The sequence below is a fragment of the Urtica dioica genome, chromosome 6 (genome assembly GCF_054948205.1).
Source record: "Urtica dioica subsp. dioica isolate 48M chromosome 6, U.dioica_male_clone48M_v1_H2, whole genome shotgun sequence".
Lineage (NCBI taxonomy): Eukaryota > Viridiplantae > Streptophyta > Magnoliopsida > Rosales > Urticaceae > Urtica > Urtica dioica.
In genome coordinates, this window is record NC_142761.1 from 7,533,757 (window position 1) to 7,561,718 (window position 27,962).

Here is a 27,962-nt window from a genome sequence, read left to right on the forward strand (position 1 = left end):
ATAAATATTAGAATATTTGTTGTATATATGTGTGTGTATATATGTATATGAAATTAATGTAAATAGTTGTCTCCACTGTTGCGGTTAATTAGTTATCAAAATAAAGGATATACATATGTCTATTGATGTTTATATATATATATATATATATATATATATATATATATATATATATATATATATATATATATATATAACGTATACATATGTATTCTGTTAGGTGTGTTACGTTTTTTGTGCCGATATACTTTCTTCAAAATTATATTTATGACTAGTTTTTAGACTTTTTGTTAAGTGATGAATATATATATATATATATATATATATATATATATATATAGTAAGAAATATAAAGAGAAGAATTAGCGGCTTTCTTCCGAGAAGGTATATTGTGTATATAATATTGTACGTAATTAGAGATCATAAAGTAAATCTTCTTTAAAAAGAAAGTCGTAACATCTGCGTGTTAATCTAGCAATATTGTTGAAAATTTCTAATTTTCAAGTTACGGGATAATAAATATATTCTCAATAAATATATATATATATATATATATATATATATATATATATATATATAATTCGCACTTCCTCACTCAGTTAATCTCCGCCTCTCTCTTCTTTAAAAAAAAAATGCCCTAGAAAACAAGCCTCTCTTTTCTCTCTCACGATTTGCCACACATCCCCAGGTATGCTTACCCAAATTTTAAAAAAATAGCTATACATTTCAGTTTAGGTTGAAATTTCAATACGCTATTCAAGATTATGTCATAGATGTGTGGTAAACATTCATAACCCTATGATTAGTTTTTTTTTTTGTTCGCAATAAATTTTACAAAATCGGCTGATGTTCTTAAACTCGGATTTCCTTGATCGGGTAGTTTTTAACGAAAAAAAAAAGAAAGATAGTATACATCTCTGATTAAGAGGTAATTATAGTATGTTTGACTTCGCCATGTAAGGCATCTACTACTTTAATTTCTTAGTTGTTTGACAAATTTTTAGATTGGAATGAAATTTTACAAAATAAGTCGTGATCTAGAATTTGAAATTTGCACTGCTTGTTTTTTTTTCGCCATGTTCTAAAATAGTAAATCATCTCCGATTAATCCCAAATATTTTTTTATATGTTATTGGGTGAAGAGTTTAAAATTCGTTCTCTTACAGATTTTATTTTATTTTATACAGAGCTTGTACTCTTTTTTTTATATATAAAATCCTCGCGTGGTCACATTATATTGTTTATTTCTTATTAATACTTCGATGAGGGTTTGGCAGTGTTTTTATCTGAACAAAATGATCAAAATGTTTCATTCTATTTAGTGGAATTTTGGCTGAGCAATTTTAGTCAAAATATTTCTAGTTTGAAAGAATTTTCGTGTATTTTGTAAAACGTCATATTTCATGTAGCTACGAATATTATTTTAATATGAGATATTTATGTACGAATATTCAAGATGTTTTTGAAACGTGTTTAAAATTATGAAATTTTTAGATGAACGGTTTTTATTTTAAAAATCATATACAATCGATCCGCAGACCAGTTTTTCACAAGTTTTTAAAGTAAGATGTTATACTTGTTTTATTATTAATAAATAGTTCTGATTTTCTTTTAGCCGTGGTGCCTTAACATAAAGTTCTCAAAATCACATTTTATAGTTACTGGAATTTTCATAATAGTTTCACCAGAGTTTTAGTTTTTCCCCGAAACCCTAATAGCGAAGGGTGTTTTCGTAATTTCACATCGTATCTCGTTCGGAAAATTTCCAGAAATCTAAAATATGTCTTGAATCATTCCATTAGCTGATCCCCGGTAGCATTTTATCCCAATTAGGTTCCGAGTCGTTTTGAGCGTCCAATTCCTTCGACGATGTACGATCGTAACCTCCGATATCCAGGTGAGAATAATCTCACTGCAACACAGATTAGTTCAAAAATATATTAAGTGTTATATGATCTTAATGAGTTTATTACTTTTTTTGAAATTGTTATTGTTTGATTGTTTGACATATGTGTGTTATGGTATGATATGTTATGTATGCGGAGTTTATGATATGATATGGTATAGTAGGTTATGTAATGATATGATATGATATGGTATGGTATGATAAATTATGAACGATATGTTATGATATGCCGAGTTTATGATATGATATGGTATGGTATGCTATGTGATGATATGATATGGTACGGTATGTTATGTGATGATATGTTATAAATTAGAATACTTATATCATGTTCTTTTTCTAGTCATGTTATCATGTTTATTGTATGTCATACGTCATTCGTGCATGTAACGAAGAAAAAAAAAGTGAAAAGATAAAGATAAGCAAGGGAGTCGTACCGCCTCGAGCTACGGAGGTCTTAAGGAGAATTTCTCGAGCCGACTTACGGGCCCAAATGGAGAAATTTCTCGGGCCGAGGCCCTAATAAGTTTATAAGATAGAGCGAAGTGTGGGACCTTGCAACCCCATATCTTCGTTTCTAAAGTGTGCACTGAAATAGGTACGACTACCCTAGGGGCACCCCGAACTAAAAGTTGATAGAAGCAAGAAAAGAAAGATCAAGTCATCAATTAGTTTAAAATACTAATAACCGGTTCATGCATTGCATTACTCTTTTTTTGTGAGCTTTATACTATTCTCGCTGAGCGTAAGCTCATCTCTTCGAAAAAAAATATACGTCTGTGTTGTAGGTAAACAATTCGCAAAGAACTGAGCAGGGCGGACTAGCGGCGTCGAAAGCGAGAGGGTTGGGTAATGGTTTCCATTCACGAATTTAGTCTTCCGCTACAAGTTATTAAGAAATAAAGTTTAAAGTTTTGTTTTCGTTATTAAGAAATAAGTCTTCCGCTACGAGTTTTAAGAAATAATTTTTAAAGGTTTTTATTTTCATTTACTTCGAAGTTTCAAAGAGTTTTCTAATTTGGTTGAGATTTAGATTATGAATTATGTTTTAGTATGTTTGCTGATATGTTTTGTTTCAAATTCGTATTTTCAATTTTGCTTAAGTACTTCTCATGAAGTGTTCAATATACAATCTTCATATTTTTCTTAAATGCTTTTATTTCTTTTTAAGATCTTCAAAATTTTAGTTCGCCTTGATTCGATGTGTTTTAAAAAAAAAAAAAAAAAAAAATCCTCCAAGTTTTCTAAAGAATTTTCTAAGGTTTAAAAAGTAAGATAAGTAAGACGGTCCGAAAAGTCGAGTCGTCACATCACCAAGACTCTTCAACGTATAATCTTGACAAACATAGTAAGACTATTTTAACACACACAAAAATGCCCTATGCACTTTGTGTATCAAACATGAATATGCAATTCAATTGCAATATCATGAAGTTCAAAACTCATGAACTTCTTTGGCCATTTAGCAAAAATCAACACAGTGGACACTAGTGCCACACAATCGATTCGAACAAACCCACGAGTTCATTTCTAACCTTAGTTGCCATTTAGTGAACGAGACTCGCGGGTCCGTTTTATGCCGTAACCACATAAATTGGATTAATAAAATTAAAATCATTCGGTGTAAATTTCGTGGATGATTACAAATCTAACACATAATTTACCACCATCTTTGAATTCACCAAAGATAACACTAGAACGTGACTCAAACCCAAAATTTAGAGCTCACATTCATTGTCATGGATTTCTCATCCAATTAAACAGAACACTCCATAAATGAGCGTTTCCACTAGGACAAAATACGTCATCTGGTGCGACAAAGTCGCACCGAATACCACTAAACATCAGCGAAGTTTTTAGTCTTTTGGAGGACTATCTGGTGCGACATGTTGCACCTAATGTTAGCTTAGGTGCGACTATTAGGTGCGACATGTCGCACCTAATACCCTTCCGCACCCAATATGTTAATTTGTAGTAGTGTTCGAGCTATAAATAATATAGCATGTCAATAAAGACTTGTCAACAAAAATTCCTACACGAGAAGTCAGAATTTTATTCCTTGAAATTAAGTGCCAAATGCACTATTCGACCGTTTTCAACCTCTAAAACCTCTTGGTATTTGGATTTGACGATCACGAACCACACGAGACCGTCGTGGTCAAAAAACAAACTAAAAATTTATGTTTTCAACTTCATGGGATGGGCACTCATGCCACAAACCGCATGAAATAAGACCCTAGGGTCTATTTCCGGCCATAGTCAACAGCACAATTTTTACCCAAAATAAATATGGGATTTTAGTAACCGAACAATTACAACACGGAAGGTGGCAAACAAGCAAAGTACGGAGGCGCCATTGGAACAACGATATTGTAGTCATCCATGTCTATAGAATAACAAATAAAAATTATTAATTTCATGAGTATTTCAACCACGGGAAATAAACAAGCCGTCTTTGTAAAACTCCGGATATGCAATAAGCCTAAAACAACAATAACGCTTTAAGATTGTTAGCCATAGTGCTAATAATAGGCGGGAAAATAATTAGACAAATTGCATAAAATAATTAAATAAATAATGAATGAAACTAATGAAATAAATATGTAGACATGAAATACAAAATACAAAATAATAATAATAATAATAACTAGACCGGATATCACCAATAAACCGGTAAAGAAAGGGAAAAGAGAACACGTCGAGGCTAGTTCGACAATTTCCTTAAAGCGTTATTGCTCTCCCACCGGGTGCCGGAATAACATGAGCAACAGCCTCTCAGGATACAACGACGTACGAGATGAACACAACACCAACTTGTTCAACTCCGACGAACTTGAACACGTGCCAGAAACCACCACCACCGCAAGAGAATTGTGAGGAAAGTTGGAAGTGTTTGAGAATTACTATCGGTTGTTCTCCTCTCTCCATGAGAAGTGAGAGGTGCTTGATATATATAGGCAACGTTTAGCACCTTAGTGCTCCATTAAAAACGTTTACAATAATCAAAGCACACATTAATGCTCTCACAACCATCAAGGATGAGTTACAAACATTTTTGGTCTATGATGTCAATCAGCCCATCTCATATTATACACTAATGACCAAATAATTGTGTATAATGCTGATAACAATATTCAGCCATCAATGCCTTAATGCAATAACCTATCAGCCTTCAAGAGCATAACAAAGTGCTCAAAAAAACGTTCACAACCATTAAGGCTAGCTCACAAACGTTTTGGCCTCAATTAAAACTTCTTAGATTTCTTTCAACCACTTTATTCCAACATAACTACCGTTGTAATAAAAAAATTTATCATTAAATGGAAATGGAACATATATGTTAGTCAAATATAATTTTTGTCAATCAGTGAATAGAAAGTATAATTATATTACACTTTCTAGAATGTATTTGTGTGATAGCATAATAGATTCTTATATATGTTTAGCTTCTTATATATATTTGTATATATGTGTTTTTTTTTTTTTTTTTTTATCATTGAGCAATAATGTCCTCCTTAAAAAAACGTATTTTTTAAGGCTGTTAGTTATACAAATATATCACTACGTACCTTTCAGCAACATTAATTGAGTAATCTTGAAGAAAAGCATCTATATTTTATTTTCTCTAATCCATCTTGAATTCATAATTTCAATGCGAAAAAAATAGGCTTATTCATTATAAATTAATGTAATGTTGGAATCTATATCTACATTTTTTTGGAAGTATTAGCTGTAGGGTTGTAAATGGAGCGAGTTATATTGCACATGTTTTATGCATGTGATACGTGAATGTTAAACCGATTAAGAACGTACCGAACTACAATTTGTATGCTTGTGTTTGTAATAAAAAAAATTATCATTAAATGGAAATGGAACATATATGTTAGTCAAATATAATTTTTGTCAATCAGTGAATAGAAAGTATAATTATATTACACTTTCTAGAATGTATTTGTGTGATAGCATAATAGATTCTTATTATATATGTTTAGCTTCTTATATATATTTGTATATATGTGTTTTTTTTTTATCATTGAGTAATAATGCCCTCCTTAAAAAAACGTATTTTTTGGGTAAATATTTAAAATAATTAAGATTTATTTTGAATTTTAAGGCTGTTAGTTATACAAAAATATCATTACGTACCTTTCAGCAACATTAATTGAGTAATCTTGAAGAAAAGCATTTATATATTATTTTCTCTAATCCATCTTGAATTCATAATTTCAATGCGAAAAAAAATAGGCTTATTCATTATAAATTAATGTAATGTTGGAATCTATATCTACATTTTTTGGAAGTTTTAGCTGTAGGGTTGTAAATGGAGCGAGTTGTATTGCACATGTTTTATGCATGTGATACGTGAATCTTAAACCGATTAAGAACGTACCGAACTACAATTGTATGCTTGTGTTTGTGGAACCCAGCTGTAACTAAATTTAAGATAGGGTATGTGAAGTAGGTGTGTTGTGGAATGAAAGATCGAATGGTAGAACGGCTATTATTTTAGTAGTCCAAAAAATATAATGGGGACAGATCAAGTAATAAACATAGGTTATCTTTTTGGTATAATCCCATATGTAAACAGGGACGACATAGTTTGATCTGAGACAAAATTTAAAGTTCATTTTTCAATATAATTGTTTAGCAATATGTTATACAATATTAATAGATAGATCTTCACCACATGACACAATAATTTAATAGGTAATCACCCTATAATTGTACATACCTATTCTGATAGCTTATATAAATGCATGGTTGGAATAACTTTCGTGAAGTTTTGAACATATATATAGTTCATTATTTTGATTTCTGTCTGACGTGAAAAAAAAAAAATTATGTGCGTTCATAATAATAATAGTAATATTTTTCTACTTTACTTGGAAATACTAGATTTAGCATGTGTGAAAAAAAAAATTATGTATTCATATAATAAAAAAAAATATAAAAAAATGTGTTTAGTGTTCGGTTCTCTATAAATACAGGTCTGCTTATCCAACATGGTGTTCAACCAATTTCAAAGCTAGGTTGAGAGTTGGGATTACATTACCCGTAATATTCTCTACGAGGGCTACGGAAATGGAGGTGACTAAGGTACCCAATTATAATTTAATTGAATAAAGTGGTGCGTTTTCTTTTCGCTACTTTGTTACTGGTTATCTGTCACATATTCTTAGTTGTATATTTTCCATGTCCTAGAAAAGCGTTGCGGTGGGACGATGGGGAACAAGAAGTGGGACAAGCGTTGCGGTGGGACCATGGGGAACAAGAAGTGGGACGCAGTGGGACGACGGAGATAGCTTCGATGGTGTAACAAAAATCACAATAAGGTCTAGTAGTTGTATCGACGCCATTACTGTGACCTACATAAAAGACTACAAGCCGGCCACCGGAGGAGAGCATGGAGGCGATGGGGGTGACAAAAAAGAGGTTGATACCATATAATTACTATCCACACTTAGAACTAGGGGAGACATATTATTACCTAAAAAAAAAAAAAAAAAATTGCTTATAACTTATACATGTATTGTTTCAGATGGTACTGGACTTCCCAGATGAACAGATAACTGAAATCAGTGGGTACCTAGGCACATTTGCGGGTGTGAAGGTGGTGACGTCACTCAAATTCACGACCAACAGAGGACAAGTCAAAGGGTTCGGCAGAGAACAAGGCACGCCTTTTACTCTTCCCATCAAACATGGCCGCATGGTTGGCTTCTATGGAACCGGCGAAACCTATATAACTACCATTGGGGCTCACATCTCCCCGCCCCTCTGATTGTCCTCCATCCATCCACGCCTTTGAATTATATATAATTGAACAAATAAGATCTCTCCGTGAGATCACTCCGTGTTTCATTATGTGTCATACGTTTTAATAATCCTTTGGCTTCGAATGCTCATACTTTCGACGTCGATATGGGAGGCACCCCCACTGTGGTGGCCGCGCGCCTTGAGCAATAATAAAAGTTTTCTGTTTTGGTGTCTCAGAAACTATGGCCCACATCTACATAAAACAATATCCTTCCCACATGGGCACTTAAGCATTATACGCTATTGTAAACTAGCCATAATTTTCTAATTTTTAAATGAATAGCCATTGGGACTATTAAATATTGATAGAGCATTGCTATTTCACACCATCCCGAATTTGGACTATCCATACAACATGTGACAATTGGATAATTTTAAATAGTTCTTTTGGTGTTTATTACTTTTGGCGGGGTAGTCGTGTCAGTCGTGCATCGTGTCAAAAATCATTTCCGATATTGATAAGATGACTATTAGGCCCTTCCTAATTTTTTAATAAAAAAATAATTATGACAAAAATGAATAAAGTAACGTCAAATTAATAGCTAATAGAAATCAAATAGTCATTCCTTATCCAAGATTTTGTGACTAATTAAATAGAAAAGGCTATCAGATCGACTAATTGTTTAATCCACACGGCATTCAAATTTATATACTATTATATTATTAAAATTGGCTTGTTAATTAATAAACACAACTTTGAAATGTTGGTGATTTGTGAAAATCAATTTTGTGTTTGTTAAATAAAGAGATTGTTTGTTTTTTTTTTTTAAATAAATAAATTGCTTTTTTATTTGTTTTAATTTTTCTACAAAAACACGTAGCTGTGATATTGCCTTTAAAACTATAAAAAAAAAAAAACGATATTCAATCTGATTGCCTTTATTGGAGATACGTATTTTTTTTAAAAATAAGATATGTGACGACCCGACTTTTCGGACCGTCTTACTTATCGTACTTTTTGAAACTTAAGAAAATTTGAGGTAAATTTTTTTTTTAAAACATAACTTAAAATATAAAGTTTGAAAACTCGTAACCTAAAAATAAATTTTCATTTAAACTTGATGAACGAAAACAACCGAAAAGTTGAAGTTGCATAATGAAAATTTAAAACCAACAAAATACCATCGTAAAATAAATAACATAAATAAAGTCGTAACCTTTAACGAAATTGAAAAACATAACTTAAACCATGAACAATAAAACCTTGGGTTTGGATTATTGAAAAACTGAAAGCAAAGCGGAAGTCTTTTATTTTCGAAAACGGCAACCATAACCCAACCACTACTACAAAAATAGGATTCTACAACGCTTAAAAACAGTTGTAGAATGATTCTACAACGCTTCTTAAGCGTTGTAGAATCCTGCGTTGTAGAAGCTTCTACAACGCTTAAAAATCCGTTGTAGAATCCAACAGCTTTCTACAACGCTTAATTATCCGTTGTAGAAACTAAGCTTCTACAACAGATTGAGAGTTGTTTGACAACCGGACCGCGACTCTCTATTCCCGAGTCCATTTCCATGAGTCTCTTTGGCCACGAGACAAACCCGCCTATAGCATCTTCAACGGTTTGAGCTTCTTCGGTGGGAATTGGCAATTTTGCTTTTTTAATCAAAACCCCCAAAACGGCCACGCGTAAATTTCCTTCCTCCAAAGGTGAGAAATGAACTACGCCTCCATTCATGTACGCTCGCCCATTTGCAACATGAATTGTGCCTCCAAACTCCGTGTCATCAATGAAAAGAAGACACTCGACGCTTTCATCCGAACTCGGTGTCACCGGCGTGGTTGGATTCAAAGAGCAACTAGCACGAACACTATTGGGTTTTTCCACAACAATAGGATCGATCTTCGGACGATCATCAACAATGATAGGATCGATCTTCGGACGATCATCAACATCGTCGTGTTCTAAGAGAATCAAGAATTTTATCAATAACTTAATACCAAAACATTTATCTTTAATAAATAGATAAAAAAAAAAATTAAACATACCTAAAGAGACCGCTTCATTGACGTGTTCTTCAACATTTGCCATCTCTTTATCATCAACAACCTTCGCGTTGAGATTCCCTTCCACTTGCTCGACACTAGGCGACTCGACATTAATGCTACCATTTCCACCGAAGGCCTTCATCACCAAAGACTTTAACTCGCTCATTTCCCGACGCATCTTCATTACTTCTTCGTTGGGCGTTGGAGGAACAAAATACTTAAAACGCGACGTGTGTTTGGATTGACCGCAAACTCGCGACGTTCCCAAAGCTTCTTGCAAAACACTCTTTCCCGATTCCGGCAACCATGTCCCTTGCGATGCTTGTTGGGATAACGTTTTCTACACATAAAATTATTTGAAAATAAAATTACAAGGTTAATTGTTATAACAAAGGTAAAGAACTTACGATTTTTTCTCCCATCAATTTGTCTTTCTCATCCTTGTAGTTATCTACCCTTTCATTCGCGAGTCAATCCAAAGTTCCTCTTTCGTAGGCCATTCCCCCGTTTCGTCATGCTAGTAAGAAGTAATTATATAATAAATTAAAAAATAATTGCAACATTTGAAATAACTAAAAGAAAAAAATGAATCTAACCTTTTCTTGATCAAGCTTTCGATATCCATTTCGGCCCGTTCGAGATTTGTACACACTTTTTCCGATATTTGATTTTTTCCGATGTTTGTTTGAACATTTCGGTTCGCCTATACTCAACAAATGCTATCCAATCTTCTTCGGTGATACTTGCACTACTACAAAAATAGGATTCTACAACGCTTAAAAAACGTTGTAGAATGATTCTACAACGCTTCTTAAGCGTTGTAGAATCCTGCGTTGTAGAAGCTTCTACAACGCTTAAAAATCCGTTGTAGAATCCAACAGCTTTCTACAACGCTTAATTATCCGTTGTAGAAACTACGCTTCTACAACGGAATCTTAAGCGTTGTAGAAGCTTCTACAACGGTCTAATTCCATTGTGTAATTTTAAAATATTTTCACACATGTCGCCGCGGCGACGTATATTTTTCGCCGCGGCGACGTGCTTCTACAATGGATTGATTTTCCGTTGTAGAAGGACCTCGCCGCGGCGAGAATTATACGTCGCCGCGGCGAGTTATTTGCCGCGGCGAGGTACGTTCCGAGCCGCGGCGAGAACATTCTACAACGGATTTTCAATCCGTTGTAGAAGCACGTCGCCGCGGCGAAAAATATACTTCGCCGCGGCGACGTCAAATCTTAGCCGCGGCGAGATGATTCTACAACGGATATAATGCGTTGTAGGAAGGCGATGAATTTTTTTTTAAAAACTCGCCGCGGCGAAGAAAAAATCTCGCCGCGGCGAGACTAAGATTTCTAATTTGCTTGCTCTCGGTATCTTGTCTCGCCGCGGCGAGAAGTATAGTTCGCCGCGGCGAGAATCATTTATTTTCAATCCACAATTTGTTTTTTACACGATACTAGCACCTGAAAATAATCTTCAATAAAAAAAATATCTAATATATACATTCATCTCAAATATCCTCATCTTTAAAACATTCAAAATCTAATATATACATCTTCGAAAAAACTAGCTAATCGTCACAGTTAATAAATGTTTGTACATAAGTTACCCATTCTTCCCTAACTCTCTCTAAATCCTCTTTTGTATAGGATTTCTTATTTTCTAATTTTCCTACACCTCCTACGACTATATCACGCATATAAGAAATGACAAAATACCCGCATTCCGTGTTTCCCGTTTGTCTCGGAGCGTCCCAAGCCTTGATGTACGTTGATTGTCCGTTACTATTGGCGTTTTGATGCTCGAGCTTGAAATCAACAAGAACCCTATATAACACGGAGATTATAAGAGAAAAAACATCTAGAACGGTTTATAATAAAAATTATTTAAGAAATCAAAATATTACCTTTTTATCAATCGATTTAAATCCGTTGGGATTTTATTTCTCAACGGGTCAAAGAACATAGCGCTATTTCTCCAAAGGTCGAGGACAACGAGCATCCAATGCGCACCTTTGTTATACGGCATCAAAACTAGTTCACCAAATTTGCAATGTCGTACCACGTTTCCAACGTCCTTGACTCGTTTTGACAAATAAGCCTCCTCGTCGTCATTTTGTATATACGAACTTAAGCTCGGATTTATAAAACAAAAATTTCGAGTCTTCTTCGCCTTTTCTAGCCTCGATCGTAGATAGCTATGACAAACAAATATTTAGTTGATCAAAACACTAAATATTGAATATTGATATTAAAAAACGCATATAAAGAAAACTCTTACTCCATATAAACCGTTATGCTCCCCGCGCCAATTTCCAAGTATTGCAAAAAATCGGAAATGTCTTCAAATGACACCGGAATCGGGATAGCCGCGAGACTTGGACTAACATTGACCATAATCACATCCCCTTCCGGTAACATTACTTTGTTGGCATGTTGAGCGAGCAATCGATACTTTGGATTAATCACCTTGTACGGAATCTTCTTAGCATCATCGATGCTAGCTTCACTCTCAAAACCGAGCTTTGAGAGTTGTTTGACAACCGGACCGCGACTCTCTATTCCCGAGTCCATTTCCATGAGTCTCTTCGGCCACGAGACAAACCCGCCTATAGCATCTTCAACGGTTTGAGCTTCTTCGGTGGGAATTGGCAATTTTGCTTTTTTAATCAAAACCCCCAAAACGGCCACGCGTAAATTTCCTTCCTCCAAAGGTGAGAAATGAACTACGCCTCCATTCATGTACGCTCGCCCATTTGCAACATGAATTGTGCCTCCGAACTCGGTGTCATCAATGAAAAGAAGACACTCGACGCTTTCATCCGAACTCGGTGTCACCGGTGTGGTTGGATTCAAAGAGCAACTAGCACGGACACTATTTGGTTTTTCCACAACAATAGGATCGATCTTCGGACGATCATCAACAATGATAGGATCGATCTTCGGACGATCATCAACATCGTCGTGTTCTAAGCGAATCAAGAATTTTATCAATAACTTAATACCAAAACATTTATCTTTAATAAATAGATAAAAAAAAATTGAACATACCTAAAGAGACCGCTTCATTGACGTGTTCTTCAACATTTGCCATCTCTTTATCATCAACAACCTTCGCGTTGAGATTCTCTTTCACTTGCTCGACACTAGGCGACTCGACATTAATGCTACCATTTCCACCGAATGCCTTCATCACCAAAGACTTTAACTCGCTCATTTCCCGACGCATCTTCATTACTTCTTCGTTGGGCGTTGGAGGAACAAAGTACTTAAAACGCGACGTGTGTTTGGATTGACCGCAAACTCGCGACGTTCCCAAAGCTTCTTGCAAAACACTCTTTCCCGATTCCGGCAACCATGTCCCTTGCGATGCTTGTTGTGATAACGTTTTCTACACATAAAATTATTTGAAAATAAAATTACAAGGTTAATTGTTATAACAAAGGTAAAGAACTTACGATTTTTTCTCCCATCAATTTGTCTTTCTCATCCTTGTAGTTATCTACGTCTTTCATTCGCGAGTCAATCCAAAGTTCCTCTTTCGTAGGCCATTCCCCCGTTTCGTCATGCTAGTAAGAAGTAATTATATAATAAATTAAAAAATAATTGCAACATTTGAAATAACTAAAAGAAAAAAATGAATCTAACCTTTTCTTGATCAAGCTTTCGATATCCATTTCGGCCCGTTCGAGATTTGTACACACTTTTTCCGATATTTGATTTCCCATGTTCCGATGTTTGTTTGAACATTTCGGTTCGTCTATACTCAACAAATGCTATCCAATCTTCTTCGGTGATACTTGTATAGTATTTCAAAATACAAGCCGGTCTCTTTAAGGCGATTGGTTCGTTGATTATGTCTTTGAGTAGATCGTTGTATATCTCATGACGAAATAACCTTGCGGCTTCTCCGACTCTCATAAGGCAATCGTGTTTTTGTTCGATAGGAATCGTAAATCCTTCTTGCATTTCGTTCCAAATCCGTTCTTTAATTTGGGCGTTGTCTTTACATCTCCAATCACGCATTGAAAGTGGAACGTGTTCTCTTGCTAACACGCCAAAGTAACTCGACAACTCATCACCCTCTTTACCGATTGGTTGCCCTTTATCATCAAATTGTACCGGGATTTTTTTACCAAGTGTTTTAGCCTTATTAACCCGACCCATAAGAGTGTTTCTTCGTTTTCCTTGTTCATCGGAGTTAAGCGCTAGTTGTCTTCTAATTTTTCTTTTACCACTACCGCTAGAAGTAGTAGTAGTGGACGACATTGAATCTAATAAACAAAATTCAAATCATAATTCAATTTTCAACTCAAATGTTATCACAATTTCAACTCAAATGTAACAAAAATCAAATATAAACTCAACTCTAATCACAATATAAACTCAAATCCAATCCGATTCTAAACAAAAACACAATTTCAATCTCAATTCAATCTACTATCAAATATATTTCTCAAATCAAATCAATATCAAACTTCAATTCAATAAACTCAAATCCAATACAATATCTCCTAATTTCAAATCAATATCGAATTCACACTAAATAAGTCCATGTAAAAATGTTCAAAAACATTACCCGGAGTTGGACGAGCACAAGGGCGGCGAAGAAAAAAGGTGGTGAGGCGAGGTGAGGGCGCGCGGCGAGGGAGGGCGGCGTGGGCGCACGGCGAGGTGAGGGAGGGGGCTCAGCGAGAGGGCGGCGTGGGCGCGGCGCACGGCGAGGAGAGGGAGGTGAGGGTCGGAGAGAGGGAGAGAACGCGCGGGGCGAGGGCGCGGTGGCTCAGCGAGGTGAGGGACGGAGAGAGAGAGAGGGGCCGAGAGAGAGAGAGTGGTGGCCGGAGAGAGGGGCGGGGCGGCAAGAGAGTGGCGGAGAGAGAGAGGGACGAGAGAGATGTGAGTAATGGAGATGAGAAGAAATGAGAATGAGAAATGAGAGGGAAAAAAACGCTAAGTATAGATATGAATGGGCGCGGGTAGTTAAAAAAATTTGAAACTTTCAGATTTTTTAACGCTCCTACAACGCTTATTCTAAGCGTTGTAGGAGCTCGCCGCGGCGAAGTGTATTTCTCGCCGCGGCGAGATGATTCTACAACGCTTAGAATAAGCGTTGTAGGAGCCTCGCCGCGGCGAAACCAAATTCTCGCTGCGTCGAGAGTTACCCAGAAACGTCTCGCCGCGGCGAAAATGTGTCATCGCCGCGGCGAGGTAACCCTAGATGTCCTCGCCGCGGCAGTATACAATTTCCGCCGCGGCGAGACCTTTCTACAACGCTTAAGTAAGCGTTGTAGAAGCCTCGCCGCGGCGAAGGCTAATTCCCGCCGCGGCGAGGAATACATTCGCCGCGGCGGGAATTGTATGATGCCGCGGCGAGAGTATATGTCTGGAACATGGTGCTCTCGGTAAGTTTTTCGCCGCGGCGACGACTTGTTCCCGCCGCGGCGCAGGACTCCTGCCGCGGCGGGATTTGTACCTCGCCGCGGCGTGATATGTCGCCGCGGCGAACGCATATTTTTGCCGCGGCGAGGACATTCTACAACGCTTATGGTAAGCGTTGTAGAATGTCTCGCCGCGGCGAAGTAGAAAGTTCGCCGCGGCGAGTGACACGAGACTGGTGATATAAATTCTCATTTCTGGTCTTTTTCACTTTGAACTCTCTCATAACCTCACTCGAAAAAATATTTCCAGTACCTTTTCTACTCATTCTAGAGCGTCCTCGTTTACTAGTCTCATCTACACATTCAAATCTTGTAAGTTCTTCTTTAACTTCTTCTAATTGTTGTTCTCTTGATAGTTTATACTAATTAGAATTGGTAATTTTTTGTATAATTAGGGTTTTTCTATGAATATGAGGAAGTGGATGTGGGAGAATAGATTGAATGAGATATATCGGAAAGGTGTAGATGAGTTTTGTGATTTTGCTAGAGAGAACATGGTAGATTTGAAATCTATTCGTTGTCCTTGTATTAAATGTGGAAATCATAGACATTTTTCGATTGATGTTGTTCGGACCCATTTGTTTGCATATGGAATAATGACCTCGTATCAAAGATGGTTCTACCATGGTGAGGTTTTTCGTTCTACGGCAAATGAGGATGATGTTGAAGATGATATTGATGATATGTGCGGCATGATGAATGATTTGGAGGACGATTTTGTTGAGCGACCGGAATTGTTTGAGTCCATGATGAATGATGCGGAGACACCATTATATGAAGGGTGTACAAGCTATTCGAAGTTGTCATTTTTAGTTACATTATTTCATTTGAAGGCGTCGGGGGGTTGGACTAACACTAGTTTTACTCTATTGTTGGAAACACTGAAAGAAGCATTTCCGAAAGACAATAAAGTACCTTTAAGTATGTATGAAGCAAGGAAGACTTTGGGTACATTAGGCATGAAGTACGAGAAATTCCATGCGTGCCCAAATGATTGTGTTTTATATAGACACGAGTATGAAGATCTAGATGAATGTCCGACGTGCAAAGAGTCACGGTGGAAGAAGGGTAAAATTCCATGTAACGGGGTTAAAGGAGTTCCAGTTAAGGTACGTACATTTTCATCACTTGATTAGGAAATACATGTAGCTCATATTCATTATTTATTACTGATTTTCGTTAAATATATTTCAGTCGTTATGGTACATTCCTCCAATGCCGCGCTTTCGTCGAATGTTTAATAGTGTCAAACACGCGAAGAACATGGTTTGGCACTCCGAAAAGCGTATCGATGATGGTATGTTGAGACATCCTGCTGATGCTGCACAGTGGAAATCATTCGATTTAGAGTATAAGGATTTCAGTGTTGATACTCGAAATTTGCGCCTTGGTCTAGCTTCTGATGGAATGAACCCGTTCAGCATGATGAGCAGTAAATACAGTGTTTGGCCGGTTATACTTGTGAACTACAATCTCCCTCCAAAGCTATGTATGAAGAGAAAGTTCTTGATGTTAACGCTTTTGATTTCAGGACCGAATCAACCAGGAAATGATATTGATGTCTATTTGGCACCGTTGGTCGATGATTTGAAGATGTTATGGGAGAAAGGGATGGAAGTCAAAGACGCTTACCGTGGAGATTCGTTCAACTTAAGGGCAATGTTAATGTGGACTATTAACGATTTTCCGGCCTATGGAAACTTGTCAGGATACTCTGTGAAATGCTCGATTGGTTGTCCGATTTGCATGAAAGACACATCTTCCATCCGTTTGAAGCATGGTAAGAAAACTGTTTTTCTGGGTCATAGAAGATTCTTACCAAGAGATCACTCGTATAGAAGATTGAAACAAGCGTTTGATGGAAATTCAGAAGAACGACCCCCTCCTAGAATTTTGTCTGGTGAAGATGTCTATGAGATGGTTAAAAACGTCAATGAAGTGCTTGGGAAAAGAAAGCGGAGTGCTAGTACTAAAGAATCGTTCAAAGAGAATCCTTGGAAGAAGAAATCGATTTTCTACGACCTTCCTTATTGGAAGACACACTACGTCCGGCATTGTCTGGATGTTATGCACATCGAGAAAAATGTTTGCGAATCGCTTATTGGTACACTTCTTGATGATCCAAATAAATCGAAAGACGGAATACAATCTCGATTGGATCTCAAAGAGATGAATATAAGAAGCATTTTGCATCCCGAGGAGGGGGGTGGGAAAAAAACAAAATTACCACCGGCAAAGTACACTCTAGATCGAAAGGAGAAAAAGAAATTGTGTAACTGGTTTGCTTCTATTAAAGTCCCCGAAGGTCATTCGTCAAACTATAAGAGGTTCGTGTCTTTGAAAGATTTGAGACTTACTGGAATGAAGACGCACGACTGTCATGTGCTGCTACAACAAATGTTGCCTCTTGCTTTACGAGGAATTGTGCCAAAAGATGTGAGGTTTGCAATATCAAAGATATGTGTATTCTTTAACTCGATTTGCTCGAAGGTCATCGATCCAACTCGATTGGATTTAATGCAGTCAGAATTGGTGAAAACTCTGTGCTTGCTCGAAAAGATCTTTCCACCTTCGTTTTTCGACATCATGATCCACTTAACCGTCCACTTGGTACGTGAAGTGAAATTAGGAGGGCCCGTGTTTTTACGGTGGATGTATCCAATCGAACGTTATATGAAAGTGTTGAAAAGCTACGTGAAGAACTACAATAGGCCGGAAGGGAGCATAGTTGAAAATTACATAGCAGAAGAGTCGGTTGAGTTTTGTTCTGAGTATTTAGCTAAAACAGACGAAATTGGGTTACCCAAGAATACCAATTTTGATTCAAAAGCTCTATCTAAAGGTATTTTTTTTAACACTTTATTTGTTTATTTAAATTATATATGAACATTATTTTTAAGTATTTGTTTCATTATATATAGGTAGTTATTCGATCGTCAACCGAAAAGAATGGGAGCAAGCAAGTCTCCATGTGCTACACAACGTTTCCGAGGTCAAGCCATTTGTGGATATTCATTTGAATGAGTTGAGAGTGAATAATCCAAAGAAGGGTAGAAATGAAAAATGGTTGCAAGAAGAGCACAACCGTTTGTTTCAGAACTGGCTTGGAAAACGCATATTTATAGAGGCAGGACATTCATCTACGTTGAGTAAACTATCTGGCGGGCCGTCCTCAATGGTTACAAGGTACACTGCTTGGTCTGTTAATGGTTTTACATTTTACACAAGGGAACGAGACAACAAGCATCCCGTACAAAATAGCGGTGTTACATTGTTTGCTGAAGCTTTACATGTTTCGTCGGCAAAAGATAAGAATCCAAAACATGCTTTTATGAAGTATTACGGATACATTGAAGATATTTGGGAACTTGATTATTGCGGGTTGCGAGTCGCATTATTCAAGTGCAAATGGGCAGACAATAATCACGTTAAAGTTGATAATGAAGGAGTTACAATTGTCGACTTTAGACGGATTGGCTACGAGAATGATTCATTTATTTTGGCTTCGCAAGCAAGTCAAGTGTTTTATGTTTCAGATCCAGCAAATCCTGAGTTATCGTTAGTGGTTCATATGAAAGCGAGAAACGGTAACGAAGAAGAAGACGAAGACATGTCTAGCATTCCTCCGTTCACATCAGGATTACCGCCAATTGATCAAGAGGTGGATGATTTTAATGATGACGATGTTTCACATCTACTTCGTAAGGATATAGATCCTATTTTTGTTTGATATTGAACATTTAGATAATGTATTTTCATTTTGGATTTTATGTTATTCTCCTGTGGACAACGTTATTTTTCATTCAAAATTTCTCTATACAATGTCATTTACATTTCTCCAACATCGCCGCGGCTGAGTACATCTCTCGCGGTGGCAGGATAATCTCGCCGCGGCGAAATACAAATCCTGCCGCGGCGAGGGTCCTTCTACAACGCTTTAAAAAGCGTTGTAGAAACCTCGCCGCGGCAACGTATATTCCATGCCGCGGTGAGGTCATTACGCCGCGGCGGGAATATCACCACGCCGCGGCGAGACAAGTTCTTAAAAAACACAGACTCTCGGTATAAAAATATCAAACTCTCGCCGCGGCGAGATACAAATCCTGCCGCGGCGAGGACCCTTCTACAACGCTTAAAAAAGCGTTGTAGAAACCTCGCCGCGGCAACGTATATTCCATGCCGCGGCGAGGTCATTACGCCGCGGCGGGAATATCAACTCGCCGCGGCGAGGATATGTTCCCAAATATGAAGGCTCTCGGTAAGTTTCTCGCCGCGGCTATAGCTTATTTGCGCCGCGGCGACACGTTTTCGCCGCAGCGAGAAGACTACGCCGCCGCGGCGAGATTCTGTTTTAAAAAACGCATGCTCTCGGTAAGTTTCTCGCCGCGGCGACGTGTAAGTTTCGCTGCGGCGAAGACTTTCTACAACGCTTTGGAAAGCGTTGTAGAATGTCTCGCCGTGGCGAGGTAGAAAACACGCCGCGGCGAGAGTTATACGCCGCGGCGAAATGTCTAAGTCGCCGCGGCGAGATTGGAATAGAATCACCTCACCCTACACATTTTTACTTTCTTTCCCATTTTAAACTTGGTTTTCAACAGAAAAATTATCATTCAAGTAAAAAACCATCACACATTCAGATTTCATAATTTTTAAATATTAATCAAGTCTCAAACACACATTAACTAAAACACGAGTCTTAAACATAAACAAACCATGCGAGTCTTAATTTAAATTTAAAATGAAGCTTAAACAAACCAAACGAGTCTTGAATTTAAAATTTAAAGTTGGTGTTGTTGGTTTAGTCGTCATTCGGTGGTGGTGGTGGTGGTGAGTGCGCCGGATATTGAGGAGGTGCCATATGCGGTGGCCACTGTGGTGGTGGGTACGGATAATCGGAGTATTGAGGATATGGAGGAAATAACACCTGGTTCTCTTGGTTGATGTCCCACCGAGAGTAGAGATCGTTCAGTTGGTTGATGTGAGAGGCGCCATACTCCGCTTGTTGGTGCATGTACTGTTGCGTGTGTTGGAACCCGCCGACGAGATAGTTGGAGCATTGAGCTATGTAGTCGATGGTGGCGGGGTCGACTACCGGAGGTGCTGGTAAGAACAATCGAGGCTCGTTGACTGGTGGTCCCTCTTCCCCTTCCTCCTCCTCATCCTCCGCTTCCTCCTCTTGTGGTTCCTCCCTAATCTTGTAGCGATCGATGATGTTATTCGTAATAGGCCCCATAGGACCCTTGATCGTATCCCTTTTCGAGCGTCCTACCCCCGCATTTGTACAAAGGCCGGTAATGATCGACGGATATGGCAAACCGTGGCGTTCATTAGTATAGTCTAGACTCTTCATCCAATTGTAGATGAATCGACCGACGTTGATAGAATGACCTTTTATGATGCAGAACAACACCTGGATACGGCCCTCGTCAAGAGTGGTGAAGTGCTTGATCGGATAGAGGCGAGCGCAAACAAAGTAAATCCAAGCTTTAGCAATCCTGGTGAGTTGGTCACGCTTGAGTACCCTTTTTCCCTTTTTCAAGGACCCAATCCTCTCCTGGAATGCACAGCAACCTCGCCATCTCCTCGTGGCTGCAAGTTCTCAACCATTCCCGATAGCCTTCATTCTCGAAAGGCACATCTGGGGTCCCAAGCAAATCGTTGATCGCTTCGATGCTCACATCGACCTTTTTACCTCGGACCGTCACAACATCTCCATTGTGATCCGGTAAGTTTGCGTAGAATTCGTACACGAAGTTTAAGTTCGTCTCGAACTCGGGAACGGCACAATACTTCACCCATTCATGACCAAGAATACTGTTGCGGATTGACACTCCTATCTCGGTGTTAGAGCTCACATTGAATCCCCGCTCAGGGATCACACTGCGCGACGAGATTTTGTCGTAACGATCCTCCGCGGCCTTGCTGGTGAAGATATTCGTGTTATAATCTGCTTCAGGAGACGATTGACGAGCTCGCTTACTTTTACTTTTACTAGGACCTTTGGAAGTGCTCGGAGCCGTGGCGCCCGCCGGATTTTTTGTTCGAACCATTTTTCACCTTCACAAAGCATAATCATAAAAAATTCAATCTCGACATCTACAATCAACATAACCATTTTAAATACTAACAATGTCACAACAATCACAAATTCTATATCAATTCCAACTTCATTTAAACATAACAATATCAAATTCATAAACAATTCCATTCTAACACAAATTCTAACTCAAATTCATTCTAACACAAATTCTAACTCTAATTCATTCTAACACAAATTCTAACACAAATTCTAACGTCTCAAATTCATTCTAACACAAATTCTAACTCAAATTCATTCTAACACAAATTCTAACTCAAATTCATTCATAATAAAATAACAAACCCTAATTTTGTTAAATCAATAACCACCTTAAATCAATAACCCTAATTTTGTTAAATCAATAACCACAACATGCAACTCGGGGAAATAACATGAAATCCATATTCAAAAACACGAAATCCATATTCAACAACACGAAATTAAATCAATAACCACCTTAAAAACTTAGAAAATCATACCTTTAAAAAGAGAGTGAGAGGCGGTGAGAGAGAGAGAGGCGCGAGAGAGTTGGGCGGCGAGGACGTGGCGAGCGAGAATGGCGGCGAGGATGTGGCGAGCGAGAATGGCGGCGAGGACAAGGCGACGGCGAGAAATCGGGGCGGCGAGGACGTGGCGAGGGATTTTGGAAGAGAAAATGAAGACAGAGTCGGCCGAAATAGTTTGTCTCGCGTTTGTATTTTGAGGAAAATGAGAAAAAAAACTGAAAACTGGTTTATATAGTGAAAACCTAAAAACCTCGCCGCGGCGAGAATATGTCTTCGCCGCGGCGAGAGGATCCTACAACGGATTTTCTAACCGTTGTAGGATCATCTCGCCGCGGCGGGAGTCCTACATCGCCGCGGCGAGGAAGTTTCATAGAAAACTGCTAGGCCACGGTATCCTTCTCGCCGCGGCGGAGTATATTTCCAGCCGCGGCGACATAATCTCGCCGCGGCGAGGGAGGACCATCGCCGCGGCGACTCTATTCTACAACCCTTTAAAGAAACCGTTGTAGAATTTGTCGCCGCGGCGAGGTTTAAATCGTGCCGCGGCGAGGTCCATCCTTCTACAACGCTTTGAACTTGCGTTGTAGAAAGTTTTCGCCGCGGCGAAAATCACATGGTGCCGCGGCGAAGGTTCTACAACGGGTTGTTGTAACGTTGTGGGAGATCTGAAATTTAAGTTCTTCTACAACGCTTTTGTAAAGCGTTGTAGAATCACCCAGATTCTACAACGCTTATCCATAAGCGTTGTAGAAACACCCAGATTCTACAACGCTTATCCATAAGCGTTGTAGAATCACCCAGATTCTACAACGCTTATGTAAAGCGTTGTAGAATCCCTAGTTTCTACAACGCTTATGTTAAGCGTTGTAGAAAGTCCGTTGTAGAATCTCATATTTGTAGTAGTGTTGTATAGTATTTCAAAATACAAGCCGGTCTCTTTAAGGCGATTGGTTCGTTGATTATGTCTTTGAGTAGATCGTTGTATATCTCATGACGAAATAACCTTGTGGCTTCTCCGACTCTCATAAGGCAATCGTGTTTTTGTTCGATAGGAATCGTAAATCCTTCTTGCATTTCGTTCCAAATCCGTTCTTTAATTTGGGCGTTGTCTTTACATCTCCAATCACGCATCGAAAGTGGAACGTGTTCTCTTGCTAACACGCCAAAGTAACTCGACAACTCATCACCCTCTTTACCGATTGGTTGCCCTTTATCATCAAATTGTATCGGGATTTTTTTACCAAGTGTTTTAGCCTTATTAACCCGACCCATAAGAATGTTTCTTCGTTTTCCTTGTTCATCGGAGTTAAGCGCTACTTGTCTTCTAATTTTTCTTTTACCACTACCGCTAGAAGTAGTAGTAGTGGACGACATTGAATCTAATAAACAAAATTCAAATCATAATTTCAATTTTCAACTCAAATGTTATCAAAATTTCAACTCAAATGTAACAAAAATCAAATATAAACTCAACTCCAATCACAATATAAACTCAAATCCAATCCAATTCTAAACAAAAACACAATTTCAATCCCAATTCAATCTACTATCAAATATATTTCTCAAATCAAATCAATATCAAACTTCAATTCAATAAACTCAAATCCAATACAATATCTCCTAATTTCAAATCAATATCGAATTCACACTAAATAAGTTCATGTAAAAATGTTCAAAAACATTACCCGGAGTTGGACGAGCACAAGGGCGGCGAAGAGAAGGTGGTGAGGCGAGGTGAGGGCGCGCGGCGAGGGTGGGCACGAGCAAGGTGAGGGCGCGCGGCGAGGGAGGGCGGCGTGGGCGCACGGCGAGGTGAGAGAGGGCGGCGTGGGCGCGGCGCACGGCAAGGAGAGGGAGTTGAGGGTCGGAGAGAACGCGCGGGAGGGCGCGGTAGTTCAGCGAAGTGAGGGACGGAGAGAGAGAGAGGGGCCGAGAGAGAGAGAGTGGCGGAGAGAGAGAGGGACGGGCGGCAAGAGAGTGGCGGAGAGAGAGAGGGACGGGCGGAGAGAGAGAAGGACGAGAGAGATAGTAGTGGAGATGAGAAGAAATGAGAATGAGAAATGAGAGGGAAAAAAAACGCTAAGTATAGATATGAATGGGCGCGGGTAGTTAAAAAAATTTGAAAATTTCAGATTTTTTAACGCTCCTACAACGCTTATTCTAAGTGTTGTAGGATCTCGCCGCGGCGAAGTGTATTTCTCGCCGCGGCGAGATGATTCTACAACGCTTAGAATAAGCGTTGTAGGATCCTCGCCGCGGCGAAACCAAATTCTCGCTGCGGCGAGAGTTACCCAGAAACGTCTCGTCGCGGCGAAAATGTGGCATCGCCGCGGCGAGGTAACCCTAGATGTCCTCGCCGCGGCAATATACAATTTCCGCCGCGGCGAGACCTTTCTACAACGCTTAAGTAAGCGTTGTAGAAGCCTCGCCGCGGCGAAGGCTAATTCCCGCCGCGGCGAGGAATACATTCGCCGCGGCGGGAATTGTATGATGCCGCGGCGAGAGTATATGTCTGGAACATGGTGCTCTCGGTAAGTTTTTCGCCGCGGCGACGACTTGTTCCCGCCGCGGCGCAGGACTCCTGCCGCGGCGGGATTTGTACCTCGCCGCGGCGTGATATGTCGCCGCGGCGAACGCATATTTTTGCCGCGGCGAGGACATTCTACAACGCTTATGGTAAGCGTTGTAGAATGTCTCGCCGCGGCGAAGTAGAAAGTTCGCCGCGGCGAGTGACACGAGACTGGTGATATAAATTCTCATTTCTGGTCTTTTTCACTTTGAACTCTCTCATAACCTCACTCGAAAAAATATTTCCAGTACCTTTTCTACTCATTCTAGAGCGTCCTCGTTTACTAGTCTCATCTACACATTCAAATCTTGTAAGTTCTTCTTTAACTTCTTCTAATTGTTGTTCTCTTGATAGTTTACTAATTAGAATTGGTAATTTTTTGTATAATTAGGGTTTTTCTATGAATACGAGGAAGTGGATGTGGGAGAATAAATTGAATGAGATATATCGGAAAGGTGTAGATAAGTTTTCTGATTTTGCTAGAGAGAACATGGTAGATTTGAAATCTATTCGTTGTCCTTGTATTAAATGTGGAAATCATAGACATTTTTCGATTGATGTCGTTCGGACCCATTTGTTTGCATATGGAATAATGACCTCGTATCAAAGATGGTTCTACCATGGTGAGGTTTTTCGTTCTACGGCAAATGAGGATGATGTTGAAGATGATATTGATGATATGTGCGGAATGATGAATGATTTGGAGGACGATTTTGTTGAGCGACCGGAATTGTTTGAGTCCATGATGAATGATGCGGAGACACCATTATATGAAGGGTGTACAAGCTATTCGAAGTTGTCATTTTTAGTTACATTATTTCATTTGAAGGCGTCGGGAGGTTGGACAAACACTAGTTTTACTCTATTGTTGGAAACACTGAAAGATGCATTTCCGAAAGACAATAAAGTACCTTTAAGTATGTATGAAGCAAAGAAGACTTTGGGTACATTAGGCATGAAGTACGAGAAATTCCATGCGTGCCCAAATGATTGTGTTTTATATAGACACGAGTATGAAGATCTAGATGAATGTCCGACGTGCAAAGAGTCACGGTGGAAGAAGGGTAAAATTCCATGTAACGGGGTTAAAGGAGTTCCAGTTAAGGTACGTACATTTTCATCACTTGATTAGGAAATACATGTAGCTCATATTCATTATTTATTACTGATTTTCATTAAATATATTTCAGTCGTTATGGTACATTCCTCCAATACCGCGCTTTCGTCGAATGTTTAATAGTGTCAAACACGCGAAGAACATGGTTTGGCACTCCGAAAAGCGTATCGATGATGGTATGTTGAGACATCCTGCTGATGCTGCACAGTGGAAATCATTCGATTTAGAGTATTAAGGATTTCAGTGTTGATACTCGAAATTTGCGCCTTGGTTTAGCTTCTGATGGAATGAACTCGTTCAGCATGATGAGCAGTAAATACAGTGTTTGGCCGGTTATACTTGTGAACTACAATCTCCCTCCAAAGCTATGTATGAAGAGAAAGTTCTTGATGTTAACGCTTTTGATGGCCGGTTATATTGATGTCTATTTGGCACCGTTGGTCGATGATTTGAAGATGTTATGGGAGAAAGGGATGGAAGTTAAAGACGCTTACCGTGGAGATTCGTTCAACTTAAGGGCAATGTTAATGTGGACTATTAACGATTTTCCGGCCTATGGAAACTTGTCAGGATACTCTGTGAAATGCTCGATTGGTTGTCCGATTTGCATGAAAGACACATCTTCCATCCGTTTGAAGCATGGTAAGAAAACTGTTTTTCTGGGTCATAGAAGATTCTTACCAAGAGATCACTCGTATAGAAGATTGAAACAAGCGTTTGATGGAAATTCAGAAGAACGACCCCCTTCTAGAATTTTGTCTGGTGAAGATGTCTATGAGATGGTTAAAAACGTCAATGAAGTGCTTGGGAAAAGAAAGCGGAGTGCTAGTACTAAAGAATCGTTCAAAGAGAATCCTTGGAAGAAGAAATCGATTTTCTACGACCTTCCTTATTGGAAGACACACTACGTCCGGCATTGTCTGGATGTTATGCACATCGAGAAAAATGTTTGCGAATCGCTTATTGGTACACTTCTTGATGATCCAAATAAATCGAAAGACGGAATACAATCTCGATTGGATCTCAAAGAGATGAATATAAGAAGCATTTTGCATCCCGAGGAGGGGGGTGGGAAAAAAACAAAATTACCACCGGCAAAGTACACTCTAGATCGAAAGGAGAAGAAGAAATTGTGTAACTGGTTTGCTTCTATTAAAGTCCCCGAAGGTCATTCGTCAAACTATAAGAGGTTCGTGTCTTTGAAAGATTTGAGGCTTACTGGAATGAAGACGCACGACTGTCATGTGCTGCTATAACAAATGTTGCCTCTTGCTTTGCGAGGAATTGTGCCAAAAGATGTGAGGTTTGCAATATCAAAGATATGTGTATTCTTTAACTCGATTTGCTCGAAGGTCATCGATCCAACTCGATTGGATTTAATGCAGTCAGAATTGGTGAAAACTCTGTGCTTGCTCGAAAAGATCTTTCCACCTTCGTTTTTCGACATAATGATCCACTTAACCATCCACTTGGTACGTGAAGTGAAATTAGGAGGCCCCGTATTTTTACGGTGGATGTATCCAATCGAACGTTATATGAAAGTGTTGAAAAGCTACGTGAAGAACTACAATAGGCCGGAAGGAAGCATAGTTGAAAATTACATAGCAGAAGAGTCGGTTGAGTTTTGTTCTGAGTATTTAGCTAAAACAGACGAAATTGGGTTACCCAAGAATACCAATTTTGATTCAAAACCTCTATCTAAAGGTATTTTTTTAACACTTTATTTGTTTATTTAAATTATATATGAACATTATTTTTAAGTATTTGTATCATTATAGGTACTTATTCGATCGTCAACCGAAAAGAATGGGAGCAAGCAAGTCTCCATGTGCTACACAACGTTTCCGAGGTCAAGCCATTTGTTGATATTCATTTGAATGAGTTGAGAGTGAATAATCCAAAGAAGGGTAGAAATGAAAAATGGTTGCAAGAAGAGCACAACCGTTTGTTTCAAAACTGGCTTGGAAAACGCATATTTAAAGAGGCAGGACATTCATCTACGTTGAGTAAACTATCTGGCGGGCCTTCCTCAATGGTTACAAGGTACACTGCTTGGTCTGTTAATGGTTTTACATTTTACACAAAGGAACGAGACAATAAGCATCCCGTACAAAATAGTGGTGTTACATTGTTTGCGGAAGCTTTACATGTTTCGTCGGCAAAAGATAAGAATCCAAAACATGCTTTTATGAAGTATTACGGATACATTGAAGATATTTGGGAACTTGATTATTGCGGGTTGCGAGTCGCATTATTCCAGTGCAAATGGGCAGACAATAATCTCGTTAAAGTTGATAATGACGGAGTTACAATTGTCGACTTTAGACGGATTGGCTACGAGAATGATTCATTTATTTTGGCTTCGCAAGCAAGTCAAGTGTTTTATGTTTCGGATCCAGCAAATCCTGAGTTATCGTTAGTGGTTCATATGAAAGCGAGAAACGGTAACGAAGAAGAAGACGAAGACATGTCTAGCATTCCTCCGTTCACATCAGGATTACCGCCAATTGATCAAGAGGTGGATGATCTTGATAATGA

The 27,962-nt window shown here is 38.7% G+C and overlaps 2 protein-coding genes across 2 annotated transcripts; one reads left to right on the top strand and one right to left on the bottom strand.

Annotated features, from left to right (window-relative positions):
- The first annotated feature begins 6,873 nt into the window (after window positions 1-6,873).
- On the top strand, window positions 6,874-7,903 carry LOC149393221 (jacalin-related lectin 19-like). Its single transcript, XM_089617576.1, has 3 exons — window positions 6,874-7,003; window positions 7,109-7,339; window positions 7,446-7,903. Exons 1-3 carry the CDS (start codon window positions 6,989-6,991, stop codon window positions 7,686-7,688), a joined length of 489 nt encoding a protein of 162 aa, XP_089473702.1. The 5' UTR covers window positions 6,874-6,988; the 3' UTR covers window positions 7,689-7,903.
- Window positions 7,904-8,143: 240 nt separating this feature from the next.
- On the bottom strand, window positions 8,144-10,149 carry LOC149393222 (uncharacterized). The gene is made up of 4 exons (XM_089616983.1): window positions 10,124-10,149; window positions 9,717-10,056; window positions 9,446-9,632; window positions 8,144-8,204 (listed from the first exon to the last, which is right to left on the bottom strand). The coding sequence occupies exons 1-4, from the start codon at window positions 10,136-10,138 to the stop codon at window positions 8,144-8,146; spliced, it is 603 nt and encodes a 200-aa protein (XP_089473109.1). The 5' UTR covers window positions 10,139-10,149.
- Window positions 10,150-27,962: the final 17,813 nt, after the last annotated feature.

Bases quoted from the DNA above. Each gene is read 5' to 3' on its own strand.
- LOC149393221 (XM_089617576.1), top strand. The intron at 7,340-7,445 runs GTTGATACCATA...GTATTGTTTCAG, and splicing joins ATGGGGGTGACAAAAAAGAG to ATGGTACTGGACTTCCCAGA.
- LOC149393222 (XM_089616983.1), bottom strand. The intron at 9,633-9,716 runs GTATGTTTAATT...TGATTCTCTTAG, and splicing joins CAATGAAGCGGTCTCTTTAG to AACACGACGATGTTGATGAT. The intron at 8,205-9,445 runs GTTTGGAGGCAC...TTAAAAAATTAG, and splicing joins CTTTTCATTGATGACACGGA to GAAGGGCCTAATAGTCATCT.